This window comes from Leguminivora glycinivorella, chromosome 5, assembly GCF_023078275.1.
Source record: "Leguminivora glycinivorella isolate SPB_JAAS2020 chromosome 5, LegGlyc_1.1, whole genome shotgun sequence".
Classification (NCBI taxonomy): domain Eukaryota; kingdom Metazoa; phylum Arthropoda; class Insecta; order Lepidoptera; family Tortricidae; genus Leguminivora; species Leguminivora glycinivorella.
This window is the reverse complement of record NC_062975.1, coordinates 15,813,606-15,841,547: the sequence shown is the minus strand read 5'-3', so window position 1 is coordinate 15,841,547 and position 27,942 is coordinate 15,813,606. Positions and strand designations below refer to the sequence as shown.

At 39.6% G+C, this 27,942-nt stretch overlaps 1 protein-coding gene across 4 annotated transcripts; it reads right to left on the bottom strand.

Annotated features, from left to right (window-relative positions):
* Window positions 1-774: 774 nt before the first annotated feature.
* Window positions 775-25,306, bottom strand: LOC125226073 (E3 ubiquitin-protein ligase SIAH2-like). Of its 4 annotated transcripts, none has more exons than XM_048129914.1 (15): window positions 25,046-25,306; window positions 24,444-24,536; window positions 23,910-24,021; window positions 23,413-23,519; window positions 22,335-22,430; window positions 21,308-21,568; window positions 19,722-19,802; window positions 19,266-19,372; window positions 18,297-18,354; window positions 17,663-17,697; window positions 5,155-5,319; window positions 4,663-4,836; window positions 4,004-4,207; window positions 2,329-2,451; window positions 775-1,447 (listed from the first exon to the last, which is right to left on the bottom strand). In XM_048129914.1, the coding sequence occupies exons 1-15, from the start codon at window positions 25,098-25,100 to the stop codon at window positions 1,322-1,324; spliced, it is 1,797 nt and encodes a 598-aa protein (XP_047985871.1). In that variant the 5' UTR covers window positions 25,101-25,306; the 3' UTR covers window positions 775-1,321. The 4 variants fall into 4 exon arrangements, with proteins under 4 accessions (XP_047985871.1, XP_047985872.1, XP_047985874.1 ...); XM_048129915.1 differs by having other exon boundaries at window positions 19,266-19,369; XM_048129917.1 differs by lacking the exon at window positions 25,046-25,306 and adding an exon at window positions 24,643-24,781.
* Between the last annotated feature and the right edge of the window lie 2,636 nt (window positions 25,307-27,942).

The following is a 27,942-nucleotide window of genomic DNA, read 5'->3' as shown; positions in this document are numbered from 1 at the left end:
TACGTATTTTACTTTGACAGTAACTCTCTATAATACTCAAACCTCTTTGATAATACATACATAATTTATTTCACGCAACAACACTTGTGAGAATATGACATCCACACAACACGGGTTCTGGTAGAAGCATCAGGAGCGCTAGCAGAGCCGCCGGCACTTCTGCGGGACTACTCAGCAGATCTTGGTGCAGCATGTGTAGATGGTGATGCATGGGCAGCAGCAGCCACCGCCAGGGCTCGCAACCGGTTTATTTTTTACCGGTTAAAACCGGTTTATTTCTATTTTACTCCGAACTTTCTAAAGAACGCGAACGTTATGAGAACTTAAAATAATAGGCTAGTTTCCTATACTTAAAATAAAATATTATATGCAGTGTACGAAATAAGGCACCACATAATAAGAAGAAAAATATGGACAGTAGTTATTTTTAAACATAATTTCTATTTAATAAGTCAAAGAGAAAGATATAAAGTAAATGAATTGACCGTGACGTCACTTCTCAGTATTTCATAGTATTTCCATATTAATAAATCGTTTTGACAGTTCTTAAAAAGAAGCTGATTTGACTAGTAGGAAACTAGCCTATTTAACCGAAATAAACCGGTTTATTCGACGAGCGGCGAGACGCACTGGCGCCGCGTAAATACCTACGTTCACACAGCACCTTTTTTTTTTGGTTAGAACAGTATTACCTATCGTGCTGCGGAATAAACCGGTTTATTTTGTTCTAACTCGGTTGATCGAACGAAACCTTTATGAAAGCGTTCTCCTAAAAACCGGTTTAAAAATAGCGGTTTCTCGAGCGAAAACGAAATTTAAAGGTTTTGCCGCAAGTATATGATAACGGTTTGAAAATTTAACCGGTATCCGAGCCCTGGCCACCGCAGCAGCATCCACCGCAACAATAGAGGCGTATTCAAATATTTTTGCGCGCCCCGGCATATCTGATGGCGACTGTACTTGTAGCGGCGCTACGAAATCGCGGTGTGCGCCACGCCTGCTTCTACACAGGTCTTCTACAGTGCTCCCTGTAGGTAATGGCAACTAGAATACGTTGTTTTCTTTCCCAAAATTCTCAACAATACAGCCTGGCAAAAATGGGTAGAGAATAATGGGGGCGCCATCTACATAAATCGATTTGAATGTGGCTAATATTTTGCCAGATTTTGACACTTTTCAGTGAGAATATTAAGTGTTGCAATGATAAAAAAAAATTACTTCCATTTCTACTCTTTTTTTCCCAAGCTGTAGGTACATTTAGATCGTGCACTTGAAAAATAATCGAATTAAAATTCAAGCAAACTGGGACTACAAAAAATGTTCACGAGTCTTCGTCACGCTCATTGTTCGCGGGTTCCTCTTGTTCGGCCTCGGCCAACGTGATGACGAGGTCCAGCGTCTTGTCCGTCTCCGAGTGCTCGTTCCTGAAGCGCAGGTAGTTGAGTGCCTGTTATAACGTTTACCATTAAAGAAACAGCCATCACAAGGTCTACACAACCCTATGTGGTAGAAAAAGCAAATAATGAGGGTGTACATCCAAAATCACAATGCCACGCAATGTCACAGTTTCGTTTTCTTTCAACCCCTTATTTGCCAAGAGTGGCACTGATGCTTTAGTGGTTTCATGTATTCTGCCTACCCCTTTATGGGATACAGGCGTGATTGTATGTATGTATGTGTATGTACATCCAAAATCGAAATTCGAGTTGAAAGAAAAGCAAATGCAGTTTGCGACACAGGACGTTTCTCACAATTTGGTAGCTCCATTTGTGAGTGGGTTTAGTAAAACGTCCCACGTTGTCGGTTACCATTAATGCTAGGTTTACTTGTATCTTTATATGAATAAACTGACAAAGCGGCTTTATAGCAATCGACAAAGTGGGATGTTTTCCAGTGCACACTCACATTTTGATTATGATACCGAATTCGATCATTAAACACGATCATGAAACAATTTTCATTTTTAAACAAAGAAATTCAATAAAAGATAAACCATAAACAAATGGTCTAGTCACCAGCACGGGAAGCATGGTCGCGCGATAGACGATAAAATATCAGGCCGTCCCTATCGCACTTACAAATAGTGCGATAGGGACGGCCTGCTATTTTATCGTCTATCGCGCGACCATGCTTCCCGTGCTGTACATATTATAAGCAGTATCGTTCTTATCGCAAGAAATTTACTCCATAAAGATTATGATTGTGACGGTGTGACCATATAGTTCTAACGGAACAAGCTTCCGTCCTAACACATAAATCGGACACTATTCAACAAATACGTATTGTCTCTAAGAGGGAGCCTGTATAGTGATTAGTTACTGATTATACCTGGTCAAGTGTTAGGTGGAAGCAATCCTGCCTGCTGGTGTTGAGCACCGGGTTTTCAAGATCGCTGTGAGTTGCACGCCGATATACTAGTCGCCGCCCGCTGTGTCGCCCGTTTACTGTCACCTGCACATAGGTCACATGTTAAAACAAACTCATGTAAACTTATACTTGGAGTCCAAATAACATAATTATTTTCTGTTTAACTGTGCGTGTGCGTATGTTTTGATCTAGTATATTTCCAGACCAGTTCGAGCGAAACGAACCTACTAATGATACCTACATGACATCATGTAGACATCGTTTTGGTGGCCTGTAGACCCAAGAGTTCACTTATTTCGTAAGTATACCGATCCTGCGGACCCAGATGCTGCACCAGAGCACAGACTGGAACAGGTACTCTAGAGCCCCGACCACAAACAGCCACTGACTATAATAAAGTGGAGTGAGACGCGTAACATATCTCTCCGAAAGTTCACACCTCGTAAGTAAGTATACCGATCCGCCTGGTCCTGCGGACCTAGATGCTGGTCTAAAGCACAAACGCCCCATGTCCGCACCTCCATGTCGACTCGCAGGTGGAACAGGTCCTCTAGACCCTTTACTTTATCATTTCTTTATTTATAAATTCCTTAAAATTAACACTAACAGACAAGCTATACATGTTAATAGGAGGGTAGTTTTAGAGACTCATACAATAGGGTACACACTTAAGGTCTTATGATTGATTCATAATCAGTAGCTAATGGGACTTGGAGTCGTATTAGCTTCCAGGTATCGGCTACTAATCGAAAGGAATTGCGATTCCGTGCTGTAAAACATGTCCAGATTGCTGTCACTGGCCAGTATTTCATTTAGAAGAGTTAATGCATGGTGTAGCGGAGAGTGTGATAGGGCATGAGTTCGTGCTGTCGGGATAGCGAATAGAGTTTGTGGACGGGGGCGGAGTTCTATGCCAGTAATAGGGCGAACTTTTAATGAAATCAGAGATAGCATGGTAGGGTTAGTAATTTGGCCGCGTATTAAACGTAAGAAGAACTTTATGAGAGCTATATTTCTTCCGCACTCTAGGGAAGTGTAATTTACCATCCCAAGGACGTAAAGAGTGGGATACAGATGCGGATAGTACCCATGGAGTTTACGGAAAAGAAAGCGTATAAAAGTTTTTTGCACCCTCTCCAACATAAGAGTGTACTGGTGTTCATGGGGGCACCATACAATCGCATTAGATTCTAGCCGACTTCGCACATATGCATTGTATAGTATATTACTCTGTCACTGACGTCATCTAGCCACTACCCGAGAGTTCACTCACCTCGTAGGTGTACCGATCCGCCTGGTCCTGCGGATCTAGACGCACACCAGAGCACAGATGCCCCACGTTTACACTTCCATATCAACTCGCAGATATAGGTAAGAGCTCTCTCTAGCGCCGCGATCATTGTCACTAGCTTTATCTACCTCTAGTGAAGATATCTACCCTCTAGTTCACTCACCTCGTAAATATACCGATCCGCCTGATCCTGCGGGCCCAGATGCTGCACCAGAGCACAGACGCCCCACATTTACACTTCCATATTTACTCGCAGATATAGGTAAGAGTTCTCTCTAGAGCAGCGATCTATGTCACTAGCTTTATCTACCGCTAGTGAAGATATCTACCCTCTAGTTCACTCACCTCGTAAGTATACCGATCCGCCTGGTCCTGCGGGCCCAGATGTTGCACTAAAGCACAGACGCCCCACGTCCGCACCTCCATGTCGACTCGCAGGTGGAACAGGGCCCCTAGTGCCGCGACCACGAACTGCATGTGCTGTTCGGTGCGCACGCCTAATGGGATGACGTGCTGTGTGCCGGTTCTGAAGGATTCTGGATGCCGCGTCTGAAGAAAACAACATTTGGGAACAAATCAAAATAATTTGAGTTTTGTCAGAAATTTTGGGATCGTAAATCTGTTAAGATTTAAGAGTACATGTTATTGAGAAAACTACGTTTAGGTATTGTAATTTTTTCGTCTTGTCCTATGACATTTCGCAGACAGGTGGTCGCTTATCGGCGAACAAAGTGGCGTCTCAGGACTAGGAAAGCTACTCGTATGATAAAGAAGAAGAACAGATGAAGCTTTGAAGCTGGTCCCTAGACAAGCCTGGAAAACGTCATGCGGTCAAGCCATAACGAAAGACGAGAGTAATCTAGCAGTGCGCAGCCAGATCGAGGCACGGCGCGGCGCTGAGCACCTGCAGCTAACTTCATGTTGTGTAGATATTACTGATTCACCGGGCAGGCGTGATGATCCAACTGCAGCTAACTTCATGTTGTGTAGATATTACTGATCACCTGGCAGTGCGCGGCTAACTTGGAGCGCGGCATGGGCGGCACGGCGCGGCACTGATTCAACGGGCAGGCGTGGCGGCGCGACGCGCAGCTGGCTTCGTGCTTGTGTCTCCGTGGCGCGCGCAGGAAACGACCGCAGCCGTGCCGGCATGGGTAGCGGAGGACGCCTGCCACGTCCTAAGCTCATGGAAAAAAACACGCAATATTTAATAAATTACAAGGAGATAAAGTCCACTACCCACACACTCCGTATAGAAGAAAAAAAAATTAATACTGCCTCTCTTATTGCACAACCAAACGCTTGGAAAACAGCTACGTGTAAATAGGTGTTTAAATGTTTGCCCGTGATCGGCATCGGTGTCGGTTTTATCAAAAAGGTGTTGAACAAATTGACACGTTCCCTGAGCGTGGGGATGCCGCGTTGGTATTCGGCGGTGTTTGTGGCAAATGCTAAACCTGTGAAGACGATATTACACAAATTAATACAACATTTACCTCCATAGCGCGGTTCCGTACGGACGAGAAGGGCGTGCGGCACACGGGGCATGCGTCGAGGCGTTTGCGGCACGTGCCACAGACCAAGTGCCCGCGGCGGCACTGCGTGATGGGCGCTTCCATCCATTCCATGCACACGGGGCACTCCAGAAGGCGAAGAATGCTCTGCACAAGAATATCTTCATCTTAACACCTATAGGCGTAATACCATTGTTTTTTCAATTGTGTCTGGAATAAAACGTCCAGCAAGGTGTTAAACAAAACAACACGTCTTATAATAAGGAGATTAAGGACGCACACTGAAAGATCTGCAGGCCAGATCAATGTTTCGTCATCGCGTTCCAAACGATACTTTGAATAGTGCATTATCAGCAGCAGAAGTCAGCTGCCGCTTTGTTGATGGGTCGAGGAATGCGAGTCACCGAAATACGTAAAAAATTGTGAATATAGTGTTTGTCTCCCGTATCATACTTTATCAGGTGACAGTTTAGAAGCTGTTATGAGCAAAAAAAGGTCATCAGCCGCAGTTATTAAAAGGCCGTCAGCCGATCGCAAAAATATGCGCCTTGTTATTGTGATGTATACAGTGTGGAAAAATCGAATGCCACATGGATGGCAACTACCTTAAATATTGTAAATAGCACATTTTGTGTAAGGACGACTTTCCTTTGTTTTTAAAAACAATAAATTCTGCATTAAAGGATTTATGAAAAATCGCTTGCCTCAGTCGGGACTCCAACTGGTCAAATGTGACAAAAAATAAAGTGCCGTATTTTATGACGCAGATTGAAAGGGTTACTGATAAGGTTCATTTTTCTCTAAATAACAAATACAATCAGAATAACGGAAGGCCATGAAAATTTGGCACATTATTTGGCATGTTATTTTTTGTCACATTTGACCGGTTCGAGTCCCGACTGAGGCAAGCGATTTTTCATAAATCCTTAAATGCAGAATTTATTATTTTTAAAAACAAAGGAAAGTCTCCCTTACACAAAATGTGCTATTTACAATATTTAAGGTAGTTGCCATCCATGTGGCATTCGATTTTTCCACCCTGTATACAATTTGCGAATTGATTTGCCGTAATCTAACTCTGTTCAACTTTCGTATGAATATCGGTTTTTTAAAGAAACAACACTATTTTGTCTTTAGCTTCCGGTGTGTTTAGCCCGGCACTAATCATTTCCGGTAGCCATTACCTCACATTCTTTTTGCTCTCGATCTAGCTTGCGAACGCGTCGCTGCATTAAAATTGCCATTTGTTGCTAATTAAATAGTTAAAGTCACATTTTCCCAACAATTATCGTTAAATTAAGTTTAAACTCAGTGCTAGTCACATTATCAAAGTGGACAGGAAGAAAGCTCTGCTCCAAGAACAGTTCTGGGCTCGAGGAGACGGTAAGCCGGGCCCGCACGTGCGCCTTGCATACCAAGGCTGATGGTAAGCGAGCTGAAACCAACCCACTGGAACCTCATGCAAAAAAGGTATGTGACATATGCACTGTTTTTTCCCCAGTAAGTGTTTGTTTAAATCTCTAAAATTTCGAGTTATCTTTGTCAATTTCGTCTTAAAGATATTTTATTAAATTACAGTCCGCTCAATTAGTTCATCATTAAACATTTGTTCCTTCGGCCGGATCCGTTGAAAAGTTACCTATTTTTAGTAAAATATCAAATTTGTCGTGTCGTAATATTTTTCTAATAAATTGGTGGGTAAAACTTTTAATTCTCGATTCGGTTAATGGCTGACCGGAAGTGTGACCAGTGTTGCCAGACGGAATCTGAAGTATACAGTAGAAAAATGAATAAAAAACCAGTAGATCGGGAGAAAAAGCAGTAGACTACAAATATTGATACCAAGTGAAGAAGAATGAAAAAAAAATTATGCTGTTACACGAAAACGGTCCTAGAACTCTTTTAGACTTCTCGCGATTTCAAATTCATGAAGATTTGCGTTTATAGGTTTTGGAAAAAACATACAAAGGTCATTTTTGACAAACTTTTTTCTTTCTTATGTGTGTATGAAAAAAAAACCGAATCGAAAAGCCACACATCAAGAAAAAACTTATCCCATACAATTTTTACGAAGATAAACTTATTCGACAAAAGCGGCCCGCCCCAGCTACGCATGGGGATTACAAATGGTTATACATAGTAAGTTATCCGTAAAAAATAGGCATAAATGTTTTCGCGGACTTTTATGTAAACCTATGAGAGATATACTATTTCGTTATACAGCTCATTGATATAGCTGAAACGGTTTGGGCAGCGTTATCGATTATTTAAGGCTCTCAGCCTGTGGGATTTTGTCCGACTTGTTTAGCAAATATCGTCATATATCAAACAAAATCTCAACAAATTATATGCTTAAACCTTCCCCAAGAATCACTTATTCATAGGTGAAAACTGCATGAAAATCCGTTCAGTAGTTTTTGAATTTATCGCAAACACACATAGACAGACGCGAAGGGGGACTTTGTTTTATAAGGTATAGGATGCATTCAATTGATTCCATTCCTATTCAGTATCGATGGGGCAGTTGCACAAATAAGAACATTTTCTCAAACTTGAGAGTGAGGTGAGCTGAGTGAAGATGATATTTCATAGTACAGTTCACACGAAAGCCTGTAAAGCACCCTCCATTTGTTTCTAAACGTCAAATGCTGACACTACACCATGACATTGAGTAATCACAAAAAAAATATTAATTGTACAAATGCACCTGAATGTGCACCTCAGAGTAAAAAAAAAATTGGCGCGGAATTAGAAAAGTTTTCTTTTTGCCCAGTTTTATCAAAACTATCAAGAGATATTTTTTTCTTAATTTCATTGCAAGTTTGAGAAAAGCACTATACATCCCTCGCCGTGAAAAGGGCGTACAGGCTTCGTATCACTATCCTACTCAGATGGATATACCTACACAGCATGTACCATTATTTTATATGAACACATATAAAACCAGTTAGAATACAAACATCAAACTTCCTGCACCCGCCTAGATCGCTATTGCTAATCCCAATAAGCTACCAGTACATTACGAACAATCACAGATATAAAGTCTGTCAAGCGATTTCTGTCACTAGAAAAAGGCAGCAACTTTAAGAAATGAAGGGATGAAAGTTGACCCATAGAAAATTTTAATTTCGCGCCTTGACAAAGTTGTTGGACCGTCTATAGTAAAAATTTGAAGCCAATCCAATTGTTTATACTAAAAAATATCGAATTGGAAAAAAGCAGGTAGATTTCTTGAAAAATTACAAAAAAAGCAGTAGATCAGTAGATTTTTTCAAAATCAGGTAGATCTACTGCTAAATCAGTAGATCTGGCAACACTGAGTGTGACTTTTATAGTAGAATTTAGGTTGGTAGCAGTGTGACAGTTCGTTCAATCCGCTCATCTCGTTCGGTCTTAGTCTATGCTTTGGTGTATGGCAACAATTCGGTTGTCATCTCATCTGTCATTGTCAAAGTCAACAAGTTAATTTTATTGAGTAACGTAAACTGTTTATTTATATTTTCGTTCTCGTTTTTCGATAAATCAACAGTGATTATTACGTGAAAAATGTCGGACATTGATGTGAGCAATAGAGACGTTGACATGGATAGGGTTGAACGCAATTACGCGGTTATGCGGTTAGAGTTAATCTTTGATTGTATAGATTTAGAGGGTTATGTCGCGGCCGACTTAAACCCAATAGTTGAAGACTTTCATCGTGCCCAAAAGGCTATAATGAAGAAAACAAAGGATGTAAATACGGAGTTCTCGGTTACTGTCGATTTTGAACAAAAAGTAAAGTCAATCTTGACAAGGTTAAGGAAAGCTGAGCCTGTCATTACAAGCAAACATGAAACTGTTGACAAACAAGATAGTAGTGATAATAATTCAGCGAAGTTACCTAAAATTGTTGTGAAACCATTTGATGGCTCCTTGCACAATTGGTTGTCATTTAAGGAACTCTTTGATTCCTTAATTCATAAAAGGAATATTTCGAACATTGAAAAGCTGCATTATCTTATGACATCGTGTCAAGGTAAGGCTTTAGATTTGATTAAGAATTACCCAATTTCGGACAACAGTTACATGGATGCTTACAATGCTTTAAACAATTTTTACAATAGAAAACGGCAAATTGCCTTTGGGTACTATGAAAAGATTTTACTTTGTGAACAGGTGAAGACCAAGTCTTCAACTGAATTAGAAAAAGTTCATCGTGTGTTTAGAGAAACATTACAAGTGTTAGAAAGGTTCGACTTACCCGATAAAAACTTTATGTTATTTCATCTGTTGTGGGGAAAATTAGACAAGGCGACTCGGGAGGCCTTCCTCCTCGAGTTCAATTCCAATGAAATTCCAAAGTTTGAATTGCTACAAGAGTTTGTTGAAAAACAAGTCCGCGCTCTGGAAGTAACGGAGGTTAAGCCCGTAACAAGTGCCATTAAAGGTAAAGGCAAGGTAACACTAGTTGCCACACAACAAAATATATGTGTTTTCTGTACTGAACTGCATAACTTAGAAAATTGTAAAAAATTTAAAGTTTTAGACACTTCGGAGCGGTTCAAGGTGGTGAAAAACAAGGGCTTGTGTGTTTGTTGTTTCTCCAAAACTCATAAAGTTAAACAATGTCGATCGGATTGTCGGTGCAGTATATGCGGTTGTTCCCACAACACTTTATTACACTTTGGAAAAAGGGAACCGGCTTCGCCAGAGGCTGAACCAGTGTGATGTGGGGACTAAAGGAGAACTCACTTGTATGAGATATAGGTTTATTGTGTCTTATGTTACAGAGTAGCTTCTTATATATAGGGTAAGGTGAAGCAGTGTGAGTGAGGTGTTGCACTCACACTACATCTCCCTCCTTAATGAAAAAAAGATTAATTTTATTGTTAAATATTGAAATTAATCTTTTTTTTTTTCAAGCATAAAGTAAATTAAAGAAAGAAAGACAATGCATAAAAGTTCAAATTAAATAAAATCAAATACTTAACTGTTTATTCCTATATAAAAAAATTGAACCTACGTATTTTTTCGAAAAAAACACTTGTTAAATTTCGGAAAATTAAATCAGAATTCTCCTGTACATTTTTCATATAGGTAACTTTACAGAAATAAAATCATGAAAAAGAAAAGGACAAATATGAACTAAAAAAAACACTGTAAATATTAAATTTGAAAAAAGTAAATGCTTAGCAAATGTTATTTGTAACATATGCACTGTCTTAAATACATTTTTAAACTAAACTAGAAAATTCATTTTTAATGATGGATTAAAAAACTTTTGTACTTAATTCAAATGATAAGTACTTATAAAATTTGGAGAAATGTAATTTGATAGCAAATACACACTATAAACAGTATTAATTACAAAGTAATTTCCAATATAAATCTAAGGGGAAAACATTGTATACTCCTAAAGTGTTAACAATAATGAGAAAAAAACACGTTTTTTTTTTTTTTTGAAAATTTTAGGTAGAAACCAATTTATGAGCGCTTTTATGACAAAATGGAACTCGAAAAAAAAACTAAGTTATATTAAAACTTTAAAACATTACTTATAGGTAGTTATATTGTTGAAATCAACGTGAAAAAATAATTCAAGTCCTAACCAAAAGTAAAATTAAAATAAGTATAACTTAATTTTAAAGTAGGTACGTGGTGTATTCGTCAATACACCACGTGTATTTGTCAATTCAGGTAGGTATTTCAATAGATTATTTTTGTTTGGTACCACATATCATTATCACTTGCAAGTCATTTACTTTATGGACGTCTCATCACAATATTTTCTTTAATTGTGCATCTTAAGCGTGCAATACTTGGCAAGGGTACACAACGCATTTACTTGGTCGGCCGACCTTTTATTTATTTATTTATTTATTAGCTCAGGATACAAGTATATTTATTTTAAGCGCGCACACATACATTTTTTTTTTACACATACAGGCAGTTCTTTTAACACACATCCTTACATCAAAACCTTCCACGTGTCCAAGGTGTCCCCACGATTGATACTCGACCAAATCATGGTCAGACGGCCAAGGATTCCGTGCCTGCCTTGTATCCTGGCGTACCCTTGCTAACCTAATCGCACAACGACGCCTCTCGGGCCATCGTTGATGCGACAGGCATATTTATTTATACATATTCACTTTATTCCTTTCACATTACCCTCTCACGAAAAAAAAACATTCAAAATCCAAACACTTACTCAACACGTGAAACCTTCAACACATAAGAAATTCAAAAACTCTTAGTTGATCAGGCCAATCGTTTACTGAAAAACTTATGTGCTTGCAGTTTACCCAAACACTGCTAAATACCATATTTTAATCGAACAATTTCATTCTCTTTCGTTCTTATTCCATCTTAATTTCAAAACTCAAATAAACATAATATTACTTTCCGTATCTTCTCATTAGTACACACATTCAATTTCAAACTTAAAACCTCCAACCATAAAATCCAACTTTCAAGCAAATCTGACCATAGCACACCTATACCTACACTGTAAAACAAATCATACATATCCCGTTACTATTTTTTTTTTATACATTATTCATATTCATTATTATAATTTAACATTTTAATTTCATATCCATTATTACAAAAACATGTCATATCCGATAATTACAAATATTCATACGATATCCATCATCTTAAAAAAGAATTCTAATAGTCTAATTATAACATTATTCTCTTAATTAATATTAACTAAACCAAATCATTAAATCATACATAGGTATGTATTAAAAATGAATCTTTATTTTATCAAGAAATGTTATGGTGAAATTTATATTGTACCTAAAGGATCTAAACAGGTGCATAATAATGACACAATGTTTACTGAAATTTGATCTGTAATTACAGAAGGCGCATACTTTACCATCGCGGTGGCATCGTGACTAAAGCTATGTTGAAATTACCTCTAAGTAACTTGCGCAATGTATTCGCGATACATTTAAAACATTGACACATTTATGAAATTATATATTTGAAATTGAAAACATTTAAGGTATAATCATACAGTTTAAAATGTTCGGATTGATTTGATTTCATTAAAAATTACATTTAGATACACAATAACTATGTACCAAATACCTATCAACCTTTAACCATAAGTATAAGTATTAGTTTCGTCAGCAAGGGGCATAGTCCTGCTCAGTTATGTTATTTAGTTTATTATTTTAAAATCAATTTAGCTTACAAAATAATGAACAAGAAAAAAAAACTGTCATAAAAACTAAACTTATAAAATGTCCTTTTTACTCAGTTCTGGCACGGTTCACTTACGTTACTTTCTTAGTTTTTGATTTCCTACACGGCCTAACTTTTGTCAACACTGCTGCAGCAGTAACAGCTGCTCCTGGACCCGTAGACGCCATTCTCGACAAAGGACACGAACTACTCCCTGCTCCAAACCATCCTTACGCTTTCCGCCTTTTTCCTTTACCGATGTTGCATAAGTCCATTTTTATGTATTTCACTTTTCCGACTTCCTTTTTTTTATCAAAGTAACACAAGTAGTTCACCGAGTGCTTATCCGACGATTAGTCCGACGTACTTTATAAGAATACATAGTTAAATCCACTGTCCACTATGCTGCACTGTCACATTGTCAATATAACTTTTGATTTATGTTTCGCACATTTGTCCATTAAATTCGTATATGATTTTTTCCATCGCTGGCGCGGCGCGCCGCCAGTGCAGCGCGATGCCGCACTGGCAGGATCGCCATGTGATGTGGGGACTAAAGGAGAACTCACTTGTATGAGATATAGGTTTATTGTGTCTTATGTTACAGAGTAGCTTCTTATATATAGGGTAAGGTGAAGCAGTGTGAGTGAGGTGTTGCACTCACACTACACCAGCACCTCAGCCAACGGTGAGCTGTTTAAATAGCAAAGTGACTTTGACGTCGGTCCAAAGTAATGGATTAGTTTTATTTGCTACTGCTCGGGTAGCTGTTCGGGATAGTTCAGGTAATTATCAAATAGCTCGTGCTCTTTTGGACGGTGCTAGTGGTGTCAATTTTATTTCCCATGACTGTGCTCGAAGATTAGGTTTACAGGTAGATGATACTAGCGAGCCAATTACTGGAATTGGACTATCTGAAGTTGCACCTAAGGGTATGTTATCATGCTCTGTTAAACCTATTGGATCAGAAATGGTTAATTTTGACTTCCAAGCGTCAGTGCTTCCAGTTATCTGTCCGGAGCAACCATACTATAGAGTCAATACATCGGAATGGCATCACATTCAAGGTCTACCTCTCGCTGACCCTGACTTTGCGAAGCCGGGCCCAATAGATTTACTCTTAAATGCAGAGATCTTTGCATCTTCCATTTTAAGTGGTAAGAAGGAGGGCCGGAAGGGGCAGTCAAAGGCTTTGGAGACTGTTTTCGGATGGGTTCTGATGGGTGACTGTTATGCCTCTCGTACACAATCTTTCACTAATTGTCGGAAAGATTGTTTTTTCGTGTCGAATGCTTCACAATCAAACTTGTCGCTGTCGTTGGATGATTCTCTTAAAAGGTTCTGGGAACTAGAAAATATTTGTGGTCCGAGTAAACCTATCTTGTCGAAAGAGGATCAACTATGTGAAGATAACTTCCGTACAAATTATTGTCGCACGAGTGAAGGCCGGTTCGAGGTACCTCTACCTTTCGTCGATCCTTCGAACAAGCCTACCTTTTCGCACACTCGTGAAATTGCAATGCGGAGATTTTTTCGTTGGAACGCAAGCTTACAAAGCATGCGGATTTTCGTAAAGCTTATGCCTCCTTTATGGAAGAGTATGAGGTCAGTGGTCATATGGAGCAGGTTGCGCCGCCTGTCTCTAGTGTCGGGAATTTTAATTACATCCCACATCATGGTATTTTGCGCCCCGAATCTGTCAGTACACCTCTGAGAGCCGTTTTTGACGCAAGTTGTCGTGACAGCAATGGGATTTCGCTTAATGATACACTACTAGCTGGACCTAAGTTACAAACTAATATTTTTGATGTCCTTACTAGGTTTCGATGGCATAAAATAGTCTTTACGGGTGACATAAAGGCCATGTATCGTCAAATCCTCGTGCCAAACGAGGACGCTGAGTATCAGCGGATATTGTGGCGACCTTCGACTGACGGCCCAGTTAAAGACTATCGTTTGCGGACGGTAACTTATGGTGTGAAATCGGCTCCGTATCAAGCTTTGCGCACAATAGCACAGATAGCGGAGGAGACTGCTGACTCCTATCCTGAAGGGTCACAAGTGCTTGGGAGAGACATTTATGTTGATGATGTCGTGACAGGCGCTGACTCTATTGAGCAAGCTTTAAAAATTAGATCAGATTTATCTGAAATTTTGTCGTCGGGTGGGTTCCATTTGAGAAAATGGACCTCCAACCATAAAGGTTTTATCGTTGACCTTCCATCTTCTGAGTTGTATTCGAGTGATTTTAAACATTTTGATGAACTTTCGGATTTGTCCCTTAAAATATTGGGATTGTTATGGCGTCCACAAACAGATTCGTTCCAATTTGAGGTTGCAACACCACGTGATCAGAAATGTACTAAACGTACTATTTTATCGAATATAGCGCGCATATATGACCCGCTAGGATTCTTATGTCCTGTCACGTTTCACGCTAAATATTTAATGCAGGTCTTGTGGTCATCTGGGGTGCAATGGGACGATGATGTTCCAGAAGCAATCACATCAGAATGGATGAAATTTACCGATCAACTTCCGTCGTTGAAATCTGTCGTTATTCCCCGTCGCATCATCCATTCGTTTGTTTCATTACAATTGCATGGATTTTGTGATGCGTCGGAGCGTGGTTACGCTGCTGTCGTCTTCTGTCGTGTCGATGACACACAAGGCTCTACTTTTGTAGAGCTTTGCTGTGCCAAAAGTAAGGTTGCGCCTCTGCGTAAATTATCAATTCCTCGATTGGAACTGCAGGCTGCCGTGTTGTTGGCAGACCTGATGCAGTCAACACAAGAGGCATTAAAACCTCTCTATGTTGTTCAGGAAATATTTGCATGGTCAGACTCGACCGTAACGTTAGCTTGGATCAAGTCGTGCCCTTCACGCTGGAAAACATTTGTTGCAAATCGTGTGAGCCATATCCAGGATCTTGTTGCTCCTGATCGCTGGCGTCACGTCAGTACACACCACAATCCTGCTGATGCAGGATCCAGGGGTTACTGCCTGAAGATTTGGTAGAGTGTGATATTTGGTGGAAGGGTCCGTCGTGGTTGGTAAAGGAAGAGAAGGATTGGCCTTGCTCACCTTTGCACGATCCAAGCAATGACTGTATTGTAGAGGAACAACGTATTTGTAGCTTACTCGTGACGGCCGATCCTAACTTAATTGATGAAGTCCTTAGCAGGTTCTCCTCGCTTTTCACATTAAAGCGTGTGTTAGCCTACTGTTTCCGTTTTTTACGGTCAGCTAAGGATGGAAAAGTTGTCGGATCTCTACAGTCAGCTGAAACCACTGCAGCTCTCATGTTTTTAGTAAAACATGTGCAGCTCACTTCTTTCAGTGTAGAGATCAATCAATTAAGGGAGGATCGTTTGAACGCATTGCCAAAGGGTTTGCGCAAGCTTTCATTATTCATTGACAGTCAGGGTATTGTCAGGGTGGGCGGTCGCTTGGCAAATTCTCCTATTAAATTTTCTGTCAAACATCCCATTTTATTGCCTCGCTCCCACCGACTCACTATTTTAATAATTGACGAATATCATAAAAGATTTTTACATCCAGGTGCCCAAACTTTACAAAATTTACTTGCGCAAACGTTTTGGATTTTGTCGCCAAAGCGAGCAATTCAGGCAGTGATTGGAGGCTGCGTGAAATGCTTTCGTGCCAATCCCTCTGCGGCATCTCCGCCGCTTATGGGAAATTTGCCTACCTTTCGCGTCTCGCAAATTAAACCTTTTTCGAGTGTCGCCATTGATTATGGAGGACCATTTGATATCGCTTTCGGTCGTGGCCGTGGTGCGAAAACGTACAAAGGTTACATCTGTGTTTTTGTATGTACTAGTACCAAAGCCATTCACATAGAGCTTGCTTCAGAGTTGTCGACAGAAGCTTTCCTCTGTGTTCTTAAACGGTTTGTCGCTCGTCGTGGTCGATGCAGTAACATTGTCTCTGACCAGGGTAGGAATTTTGTGGGCGCTAGTAACTATCTTGGTTCACTCATGAAAGGTGCTGCTGATGCCCAAGAAATTAAATTCTCGTTTAACCCTCCGGGTACGCCTCATTTTAACGGATTAGCTGAAGCCGGGATACGCTCGGTTAAGACTCACCTCGCACGGGTTGTAGGTAATCAAAGGTTAACCTTCGAGGAATTTTATACAATTCTGACTCAGATTGAGTCTATGCTCAACTCTCGTCCATTGACACCTCTTAGCTCGGATCCTAGTGATCTCTCAGCCTTAACTCCAGGCCATTTTTTAACTCTGGAACCGTTGTCGATTGTCCCAGAGGAAAATCTTGTAGATAAAAAAGTAAGTGTCTGTAATCGTTGGAAAATGATACAGAAAATGCATCAAGACTTCTGGCGTAGATGGCACGCTGAGTACGTCCATACTCTACAACAGAGGACTAAATGGAATAAAGTAAATACAAACATTGTCGTGGGTTCCTTGGTCTTGTTGATTAACGAACAGACAAGCCCTTTAAAATGGCCTCTTGGGCGCATCGTTGCTCTACATCCCGGAGTTGACGGTGTCTGTAGAGTGGTCACAATTCAAACTGCTACTGGTCAGTACAGAAGACCAGTTGTGAAGCTGTGTCCTTTACCACTTTCAAATTAACTTTCGTCGTTCTAGTATTATCACTTAGTTTAACATTATAGTTTTTAAGTAGTTTGTCGAACTCTAGCACTATTCGTAGAGTAAATATTGCATATTTAGGTGAGCGGTATGTTCAACTTTCGTATGAATATCGGTTTTTTAAAGAAACAACACTATTTTGTCTTTAGCTTCCGGTGTGTTTAGCCCGGCACTAATCATTTCCGGTAGCCATTACCTCACATTCTTTTTGCTCTCGATCTAGCTTGCGAACGCGTCGCTGCATTAAAATTGCCATTTGTTGCTAATTAAATAGTTAAAGTCACATTTTCCCAACAATTATCGTTAAATTAAGTTTAAACTCAATGCTAGTCACATTATCAAAGTGGACAGGAAGAAAGCTCTGCTCCAAGAACAGTTCTGGGCTCGAGGAGACGGTAAGCCGGGCCCGCACGTGCGCCTTGCATACCAAGGCTGATGGTAAGCGAGCTGAAACCAACCCACTGGAACCTCATGCAAAAAAGGTATGTGACATATGCACTGTTTTTTCCCCAGTAAGTGTTTGTTTAAATCTCTAAAATTTCGAGTTATCTTTGTCAATTTCGTCTTAAAGATATTTTATTAAATTACAGTCCGCTCAATTAGTTCATCATTAAACAAACTCTATTAGTCTCGTCTTAGTCTTGAAAAGTTATTAAATTAAAACATCAATGTTTACTTACGTGATTGAGAGCCAATGCTGAATCCTGTGTTTCTCCTGTTACAAAAGTAAAGATTAAAAGTTTTGTTATAGGTATAGGCAGAGTTTTCAATTACGCTTGAATCATAAGGAGAATTTGAACTCTAAACTTAGGTATTTTTTTTATGGTTGTTTTGTAACTCTTAGTTCTAATTTTGACACTAGAACAAGTGAAATATCGGAAAATTGAATTACAAGTGGTTCAAAAAGTATAGTCTTGAGCATTATTCTTGCCGATTTTCTCAGTAATGACAAATCAACTTTTATATGGGTAGTAGCGTTGAAAATGACACGATAAATACATGTATTTTACGTCGTTGTATGACGATGTATTTTACGTTATACAATCATGAAAAATACATATATCGTCACTACTTTTAAAAAATCTCGTATCTCACGCTGTTCCTCAAAGTTAAAACGCAGTAAGTCTATTATGCATTCCATACATACTTACTACAATTTTCTTTTCATTGACAGACGAAGATACAAGTTTTTTTAAAAGTAGTGACGATATGTATGTTTCATGTCATTTTCAACGCTAATGGGTAGAAATATTGTTTGGATGCAATGTTAATTTGTAAAATAATTTCATAAAAAAAAACTAGTTCGTTATTTACCTTCCCTTTTTCTTTTAGTGCCTCTCTGCTGACTTGATTCTGGGGTTTCAGGAACTTCCTAATATAAAATATGTGTGTTCAATAAGATATAGAATATCTCTATACAAAATATATATAACTTATTGCATTAGTTAACATAGCAATCAATTACAGATCGTTTCGCGAAAGCTAGCACGAATTTAATGAATAAAACTTTAATGAAGAGGCACACTGACATTTTATCCCGCCAGGTGGCGCCTGTGCAAGTGTCTAGGCATGTCACTGTCATTCATATGTGAGAGAGAGAAAAAAATATCATCTTCTCGCTCTCACGTACGGACTAATAGGGTGGCGCCATCTGTCATAACCTTTGAGTGTGCCTCCTCATTGTAAATGTATGAGTGAATTGAGTGACACCTGTATCGATATACCTACAGTCATCACTATCAAGAGCTACCATTTTATTGGTTAATCTACCACGCACATGCTATCTATTCACAACCTAACCGTATAAGCAATAGAGTCGTGTATAAATCTTATTGGCACTTTGTCCATATTTATATTTAATACCTCCACTGTACATACATGTATCGGGAAGCGCTGGTAGCCTAGCGTTAAGTACGTGCGACTTTCGTTCCGGAGGTCGCGGGTTCAAACCCCGGCTCGAACCTATGAGTTTTTCAGAATTTATGTGCGAAATGTCATTTGATATTTGCCAGTCGCTTTTCGGTGAAGGAAAACATTGTGAGAAAACCGGACTAATTCCAATAAGGTCTAGTTTACCCTTCGGGTTGGAAGGTCAGATGGCAGTCGCTTTCGTAAAAACTAGTGCCTACGCCAAATCTTGAGATTAGTCGTCAAAGCGGACCCCAGGCTCCCATGAGCCGTGGCAAATGCCGGGATAACGCAAGGAGGATGATGACTGTGCATACATGTATCGGGCCGAAACGACCCGATGCTGCAATTGACGTGTAAACAAAATATAAGTACCGTTTCATTATCGGGTGGTGGTCGTGGCGCGGGCTCAGGGTCCGGATCTACTTCGAGAATCTCTTCCTCCAGCAGCGCGCCCGTCGTCATGTTCAGGGGCTCCTCTGCTGCGAACAATATGGCGCATTTAGGATGCCTTAATATCAAATTAAACATTAGGGCCACATAGAGAAAGGCATGTCGAGAGGCAATGCCCTAGCGCGGCAAACGGCTAATGTAGACATGCTTTGGACGAGGCAGCACGCAAAGTACAAAGGCACAGCTGCATTAAATTGGACGTTTGCCACGCGTGCTCATATCTTCTCGACATTCTAAATTCTAATCCTTTGAGCTACTAATCTGTCAAAGATCCGTTTGTTTTGCCATGGTAATTTAACATTAAACAATTGCTCACCAAAGATGCCCATAGAATAACGGTAGGTTTTGTTAAAATTGTGTGCCATAATTTGAAATTACCTCTCAAAGGCTCATCAGCAAAGTATTCGGCGTCGGCGTCGGCGCGAGGAGAGAATGACGGCGCCGGCCCCGGCACCGATTCTGAAAATTTTTAACCGCCTTCCAAATCTCAAAGGAATGGGTTATCAAGTCGTCTGTATGTTTTTTTTTTTTTTTTTAATGTTTCTTCCTCGATATCTCCGTCGTTACTAGACCGATTTTGAAAATTTTTTTTTGATTGAATGTATATGCATACAGATTGGTCCCATTTTTCTCAGAACCCAGTTCTGATGATGGGATCCTGGAGAAATCGAGGGAACTCCTCAAATCTGAAAGGCATACATATGGTGATTTTTGTGTTTTTAAAGGAACAGCATGCATTTACGTACGGAACAGTGACATTTGGTGCAGTGAAACTCCTGATGATGGTCAGAATGGAACTCCTCAAATCTGAACGGCACACTTATAGTGACTTTGGTATTTTTATAAGAACAGCATGCACTTACGTTCAGAATAGTGATATTTGGTGCAGTGGAATTGCTGATGATGGTCAGAACGGAACTCCTCAAATCTGAACGGCACACTTATAGTGACTTTGGTATTTTTATAAGAACAGCATGCACTTACGTCCAGAACAGTGACATTTGGTGCAGTGGAACTGCTGATGAAGAGTGAGCCGCCCCTGGTTAGAGTTCCGTTCTGATAATCATTCTCATCTGTAAGTACTTCAGAATCATCCAGATTTCAAAATTGGTTCAGAAATGACGGAGATATCGAATAACAAACATTAAAAAATATACAGACGAATTGATAACATAATCCAACATTTGAAAGTATTTATCACCAGAACCCCAAAGGAAGGCGGTTTTTTTTTCTTAAAAATTATTCGATATCAATTTTATTAAAATGTTCAGTAGATATTTGTTTCAGTCGTGGATGTTTTCTATGTACATATTTATATATTAGATGCCTACTAGCTTTTGCCCGCGGCTTCGCTCGCGTTAAATTCAAAAATTGTGGAACGCTCCATACTAACTTCCACCCCCCATGTTACGGAAGTGGGGGGTTAGAAAGAGACTAGAAGTTATTGGTCCGTACTTCTATATTATATGAGGTGATCATTGGGTGTGGAATAATAATCACTTTATAATTAACTCCGTATATTAAAATAACCAGTTAACGTTACAATGGTCGGAGTGAGACTGGCGTCTCGTTCTTTCATTGAAAGGATATTGCTTTTGGCTAGTCAGCTCATATCGCGGTGCGCACGTACTTGAATATGAGCTGACGTAGCTAGACTGTTCCTACAAGACAAAAAGTAGCTTATGTCACTCTCCATCCCTTCAACTCCATCTCCACTTTAAAAATCCGCTCCGTTTTGCCGTGAAAGACAGACAAACAAACAGACACACACACTTTCCCATTTATAATATTAGTATGGATATCATTGTCTGAGTACCCACAACACAAGCCTTCTTGAGCTTACCGTGGGACTCCAGTCAATCTGTGAAAGAATGTCCTATAATATTTATTTATTTATTTAAGTCCAATAGAGAGTGTTCCCGAACTGTAATAACTCATTATGATTGTATACTGGTGATAAATACCTTCAATGTCATCCAGGTCAATAGGCTCAGCATCGTGATGTCGTTCCTCATGTTCCCGGGTGCTGCGGTCCCGGTCGCTTCGATCACGGTCACGGTCACTACGGTCACGGTCGCTCCGGTCACGGTCGCTCCGGTCACGATCACGGTCGCTCCGGTCACGATCACGGTCGCCGCGACCTCTGCCGTCGGACTCATCTTCACCACGGCTCGAGTCCGGAGCTGCGCGTAGAACCAACACCGGTCTTGAGCTTGGACCTGTCACTGTAAAATTCAAAATTTGTGGTGCAATTGAGCAGTGGCGCACCTGGCCAACAGCACAGCACTATAGCACTTCAATCTCGTCATTTGTACAATTTCATGTCGAGCAATAAAGTTTAAATAAATAAATAAAAACAAATAAATTATCGAAATTTTATTTCAGCAATGAAGTGCGCATAAAATGGTGCATGAAATCGGCGCACCAGCCCGCTTTATTGAAGAAATTTATCGCAGAAACTGGCGCTTTACTGGAGCAAATTTGAATTGGAGAAAATTTTTATCTAAGCAGCAGTGAAAGGTAGGTTCTTGAACCCCATAAATGAGACAACTAGGGAACAAATCAAATTATTTTCTATCTCTCTATCTATCTATAGCAGTCTCTAAAGCGCCCGTCTTCGGACATAGGCCTCCTCTCCATTCCTCCACGCTTGTCGGTCCATTGCCATCCGCATCCAGTTATCGCCAGCTAGTTGGCAGATGTCGTCTCTCCATCTAAGGGGGGGCTTGCCGCGACCGCGGGTGTTAGCGGGCTTCCACACCATAGTTCGTCGTAAAATTATTTTATTGAATATTTTTTGATTTGTTCTTTTTCAAGCAGTCACACTACTATATATAAATTATAAACTGAAATAGATATCATACTCGAAAGAAAAAACGACAAGGCCCACTGGTGGCCGAGGCGAGAATAGAACCGGGGTCTTCAGCTTACGCGGGCAACGTCATTACCACTAGACCACCTGCCCGCCCATAAATGAGACTTAAAAGTTACCATTGCCGGTGCTCGTGTAAGGCCGCTTGCGCAGTAGGTTGCGCAAAGAGCAGTGCAGACTCGTCAGTTGACTCGCGTTAGGTTGGTAGCCGGTACCTGCTAGCCACAACTATCATTAGTGTTACAGATGGCATATTCGGCAAGTTTTTCAATGTTCGTATTCGGCCGAATAATTCGGTTGCTTTGCCGAATATTTACCGAATAAACAAAGTAAAAAAATAATGAAGATCTTACGTATTCCTTTGGATAATAAGCTCCTATTTTAGTAGCTTTCTAAGGAACTACTAAAAAGAGATAATTGCCTATGCGTCAAAATACAAATACAAAGTTGAAAAAACCGTAGTTTAAGAGTTGAGAAGAGTTTAGAGTTATTTTAACTAAATTTTAGTTAAATCCACTAAATCGTAATAACATATGTAGGTCTAGTAACATAATTATGTAACCATTATCAATCATTTAAGTCTTTTCTTAACATCCGCTTTCTAAATAGGTATGGCGTAACCGAATATTCGGCCGAATGTTCGGTTCGGTAAGAGCTGAACCGAATGTTCGGCCGAATATTCGTATTCGGCAAAGTCCATATTCGGCCCATCTCTAATTAGTGTCATATGAAACTATAGGAGCGTTAAGAAATAAATCAGTTCAGCAGTCTTTGGGAACCTCTTTTGTTTAGCTTGCTATGTTTGGGTCGTCTTATAACTTATCACTTCCTGGTAATGGACAAAATCATTCAGCGAAAATTTAGAGAACTTCCTTAAGTCTGCGGAATTATGCAAGACTGAAAATATGCTAGCATGATATGGCAATACAGGTTGGAAGGTAACCACTAAGTAGCAATTTAGAACTCCTCACCTCAATGGAAAAATATATGCACATTGTGATTCATAAGAAAGGTCTGAAGAGGTACTTGATACCTAGATGCTAAATAAGATTACCTAAGTAGGTCTAAATTTTATTATTTGTAAATATCAAATATTTAAACGGCATTCATTGTAACACATGCATATATCTTTTTTTTTGTGCTACAGCCAACATGGCAATTTTTTTTTTTGACAGTATGTGAAGCCATATCGTGTACCTGAGGGAGAAGCGTGGCGTGTGAGCGAGATGCGACGGCGATCGGGCTCCAACAAATCAGCGTAGGTTGTGGGTCTGGGTCCGCGTGGCGGAGGCCCGCTGCGACACCTGACAAAAGACAAGCAACAGGAGCTTGATCCAAGACCACAGAATAAATAAATAAATATTGGGGACACCTTACACAGATCAACTTAGCCCCAAACTAAGCAAAGCTTGTACTATGGGTGCTAAGCGACGATATACATACTTAAATAGATAAATACATACTTAAAAACATAGAAAACATCCATGACTCAGGAACAAATATCTGTGCTCATCACACAAATAAATGCCCTTACTGGGATTTGAACCCAGGACCGCGGCTCAGCAGGCAGGGTCACTACCGACTGAGCCAGACCAGTTGTCAAAGAATACATATATCTAGAGACAAAATAAGAAAAGCGCAAGAAGTGCCCATCCAGCCAGATGAGCCAGAGCTACTCGCAGATACGTGCATACCTGGCACTAGACGACAGTCTGCTAGAGTTGCCAAGAAGTGTCCAGAAGAGACGATCGCGCTCTCGAGGCGTGCGGCGCGTGTTCGGCAATGGACTCACAAGATGACTTGCGCCTGAACAGACATATGTCAAAGTTAGGGCTGACTTTTTCATATGAGATTTCAATCGCTATACAGGGTAATGCCGCTAATGTGACGGGGACATTTGGACCTAACATGTTGCAGAATGGTACTCATAGGCAAATTTTAGATCATTATGTTTTTTTTTAATAAATATTATGATGTAAATGATTTTAGTGAAATGGAAACTAAGGCCAAGGAATGCATTAGGAACTTGTTTTTATAACAGCAACAGCTATCTGACCTGTTAAGGCTGATTCTGAATTATTTCTAGAAAATTAATTCTCTTAATATTTTTATAGAAACAAATAAAATTCATTTCAATTTTAAAATCATATTCTGTTAATATCTTTGTACAAAACCACACTTGTCATGAATAATTATAAATTGATATTATATTGATGTTGTATAATTACCACTAGTCCCCGGCATAGATGCCACACTTGCACGGTGGACCCCAAAGATTCGGGACAGGATGCGGACTTCTGGATTGATAGGGGTTTCTTCATCTACAACAAGAAAAAAATATTACTGCAGTTACTTTGAGGGTTGGTAATGGTCTTGGAGCCTTTGCAATTGCGGGAGTTCATATGATACAGTGACTGCTTTGCATACCAATGAATTAAACAGTTTCATCATCTAAATTCTAATGTATTTATTTATTATTTGTAAAGCAGGTAGGCTGTTGTAGTAACTGACAATTCCTGTATCCAGCCATTCCATTTTTATGTAGAATTTGCACTGTGCTTGTTTAACTTATTCTTAAATTCGTTGACACATTTACAAATTTTGTTTCTAGATTAGAAGCAGTAAGCAACAGAACATACCTACCAACATTTTTTTCAAAAGAGGGTAGTTGTTACAAATAATCATATATGAAAATCAAAACTGAATTTTTCGTATACGGAACTACTTAAGCTGAATCTCCACAATTCTCAGGTTACATTATCCTGAGTAGGTACAAAGTTATATTATACTATGCCATTGCCCATTACTAACACTAAAAGTTGAGAATTACCTGAGCTCTCCAATTCTCTTGTCTCATTATTAGCACCATCGTTTCTGCTACTCATAGCTACTTAGATTTTGTATTGTAAAGTTTTGCTTGGTTACGGGAGACTTTATTAATGTACACAAAACCCAAAATAGTAGATCGTTTTTCCTTGGTTATTTTATTACTCCCACAAATGTAAGTTCAAGGATGTGTGTATGTGTTTACGTTAGAGAAATAAACTTAATAAAGTTACATGGAACAGAGCTAGTACGAAATATTTATGCTTTTAATATAACCGTTTTACATAACAATAAAACGATTATTATGTGCCGAGAGAAAGCACAGCGTCGCTTTATGAAGATGCAATGTATTTTCTCACCTATTGTCAGATATTTTTATTCGATTTCTGAACGTTTTTAGCGTTTCTGAACGAATTATCTGTCACCAGAGGGCGCGCGCGCTTTAGACTTGTCATGGCGTACTTCACCAGGAAGAAACTTCCTGCGACGCTGTGCTTTCTCTCGGCACATAATAATCGTTTTATTGTTATGTAAAACGGTTATATTATGTGCCTTAGGAAAGCACAGCGTCGCTTTATGAAGACGTGTTTGTTATCTGCTGGTGACAATATTACACGCAATTTGATGATAATGTTAATCACTTCATTAGTAAGAATGAACATAAACTGATTAGATGGGAGGCATGTCCCTAATTTTTATTAATATTTTAAGGTACAAAACTAACAGACTTAAAGCAAGGGTCTGTTCTCATACGGACTAAAGTATATTTGCAGACTGTTCTAATAGCAATAGCTTATATCAGTCAGTCCTGTCTCTCATAGCATTTGATCTGAGATATCATGTCTTACCTTAAACACACAATTGATCATGATAGTCAGTAACAATCAAACTAAATGTTACAATGTTTAAGATAGCTTTAAATTATATGTCGCGTACCTGTGCAATCAATCTCTCGGCATTAGTACTTATTTAAATATTATAGCTCTGCCAACTACCTGTTTGTAGGCAAGCTTCTATAGTAAGTTCCTACAGTCTGTCCAAGGCAGGAGACGGTAGAGCGGTAGTTGCTCAGTGGGCACCTATGCCCGTACCCTGTACTAAGTACCTACTACTGTAGGTACTACAACTCAAGGTGTCCAGTCTGCACCAAGCTGCAGGATAGTGTAGGAACTTGACTGTAAATAAATAAAATACAGATTTATTACCTTCCTTTCTTGCTTTCTGGCACTACTGGCCCAAGGGGGCTTTCCTCAATGGTTATAAGCCCTCACAAATGTGGCAACTTACTTATGGTTGTTGATTGCCCTGGTTACCTACCAGTCTGAGTACCAACTGAAGGTAATTGAAACATGATGGGTACAGTGTTCAAGAACCTGGAATTTCAAGCTTTTCAGAGATTCTTCATTAGATTTCCAATCTTCAGGGATGTGTAATCTTGACTGTCTAAACTACATAATTTAATTTATTTAATTTTAAGAATATATATATGTATATAGCCTTAAATATTTTGTATGTATTAGCTAACACAAAGCTAAAGGTATAATACCAGACATACTATTTATTGTGCACCTCAATACAGAAACAATACAGTAACTTACACTGCAACTTCAGAAGTTGTACACCAACAGGCAGTTGGTCACTAAAGGGCAATTCGTACCAGCCAACCTTTGTGCACTAGGGTATCTTCTCCGTGTGACACCTTGCGTGTCATATACTAGCTTCCGCAGCCTGGGAGGACAAGAGTGAGCTCAGCTGGAGTGATCTGGACCACTGTGAGCAGCATTGCAGATGAGGGCATCTGCAATTCTGACGTCCTAGTTGGGGGACCTTCAAAGCAGTTTCTAACTTTATAACTATTATAACTAGAGGAGGTTTTAGTCCAGAACAGCTGATCTATGTACCTCTGCTCTGGTGTTCTACTGTCTATATTATTTAAAACACTTACATAGAAATAGTCTCATTTTCAATAACACTTTTGTCTTCCTTAGTATCTTAATATCCTTTGTCCCCCCCCCCCCCCTTTTTCAGCAGTTGTACCGTCTCTATTGCTGGGGGAGGTAGGCCTGGAGTCAACTCTATCCACCTCATGAAATCTTTATAACCTGAAATGGTCCACTGTTGTTCTTGACAGCAAGTCTGCCTGACTCAGTGTGTACAACCCGCTAGTGCCCTGAGCACTAAGTGGATTCATCTGGTATTCTAACTCACAAGGAAGAAGGCTAGATTATCGCCTCATCAAGGTTGTTTCACAATTTGTTAACTGTCTCTGAAATTCAATCTGAAGTCTTTTAACACAATGGCTTGATATGGCAGGGTGGCCACCTCCGAGGTGGCTGCCATAGTTAGGTTAGGTGCCTTTCACAACAGGCTATTGTGTAGCAGCTGACAATTGTAGAAAGCAGTCAGTTTGCAATTGTGATGTATGTCTAACAGTAGTAACATTGATCTGCCATAGCCAAATTGAGAAGCTGTGCGAGACTTTGTATAAAAAAAAAAAAAACTGGCATATAAGCTATGCATATAGTTTTATTTAGCCTTCATAAATGCATTTTAATCTGCTTGCTTTTTCATCTTCAATTAAATTAGTCTTTATGCCATCTTAAACATCACAGTTTAGGCAACTCAGTAGAGTGAATTATTACTGCTGCCTGATGGATAACTCTGACCCACCGTTCTATTATCTAACGTTTCTATCCTCTCTAGAATTCCTTACTTGCAAGTGAGAGTAATGAGTCAACTCTAAGTATCTGGCGCTACTCTTATTGTTGTACATCAGTTCTTTAATCTTTGTTTACACTGTGTATGAATAAAATATATTTATCTGTTCAGGAGTCACAGCCGGTGTTGCAATTCATGTGGTTATTCTCCAGACTTTTCTGGACTGAGAAATAATCTTCTCTT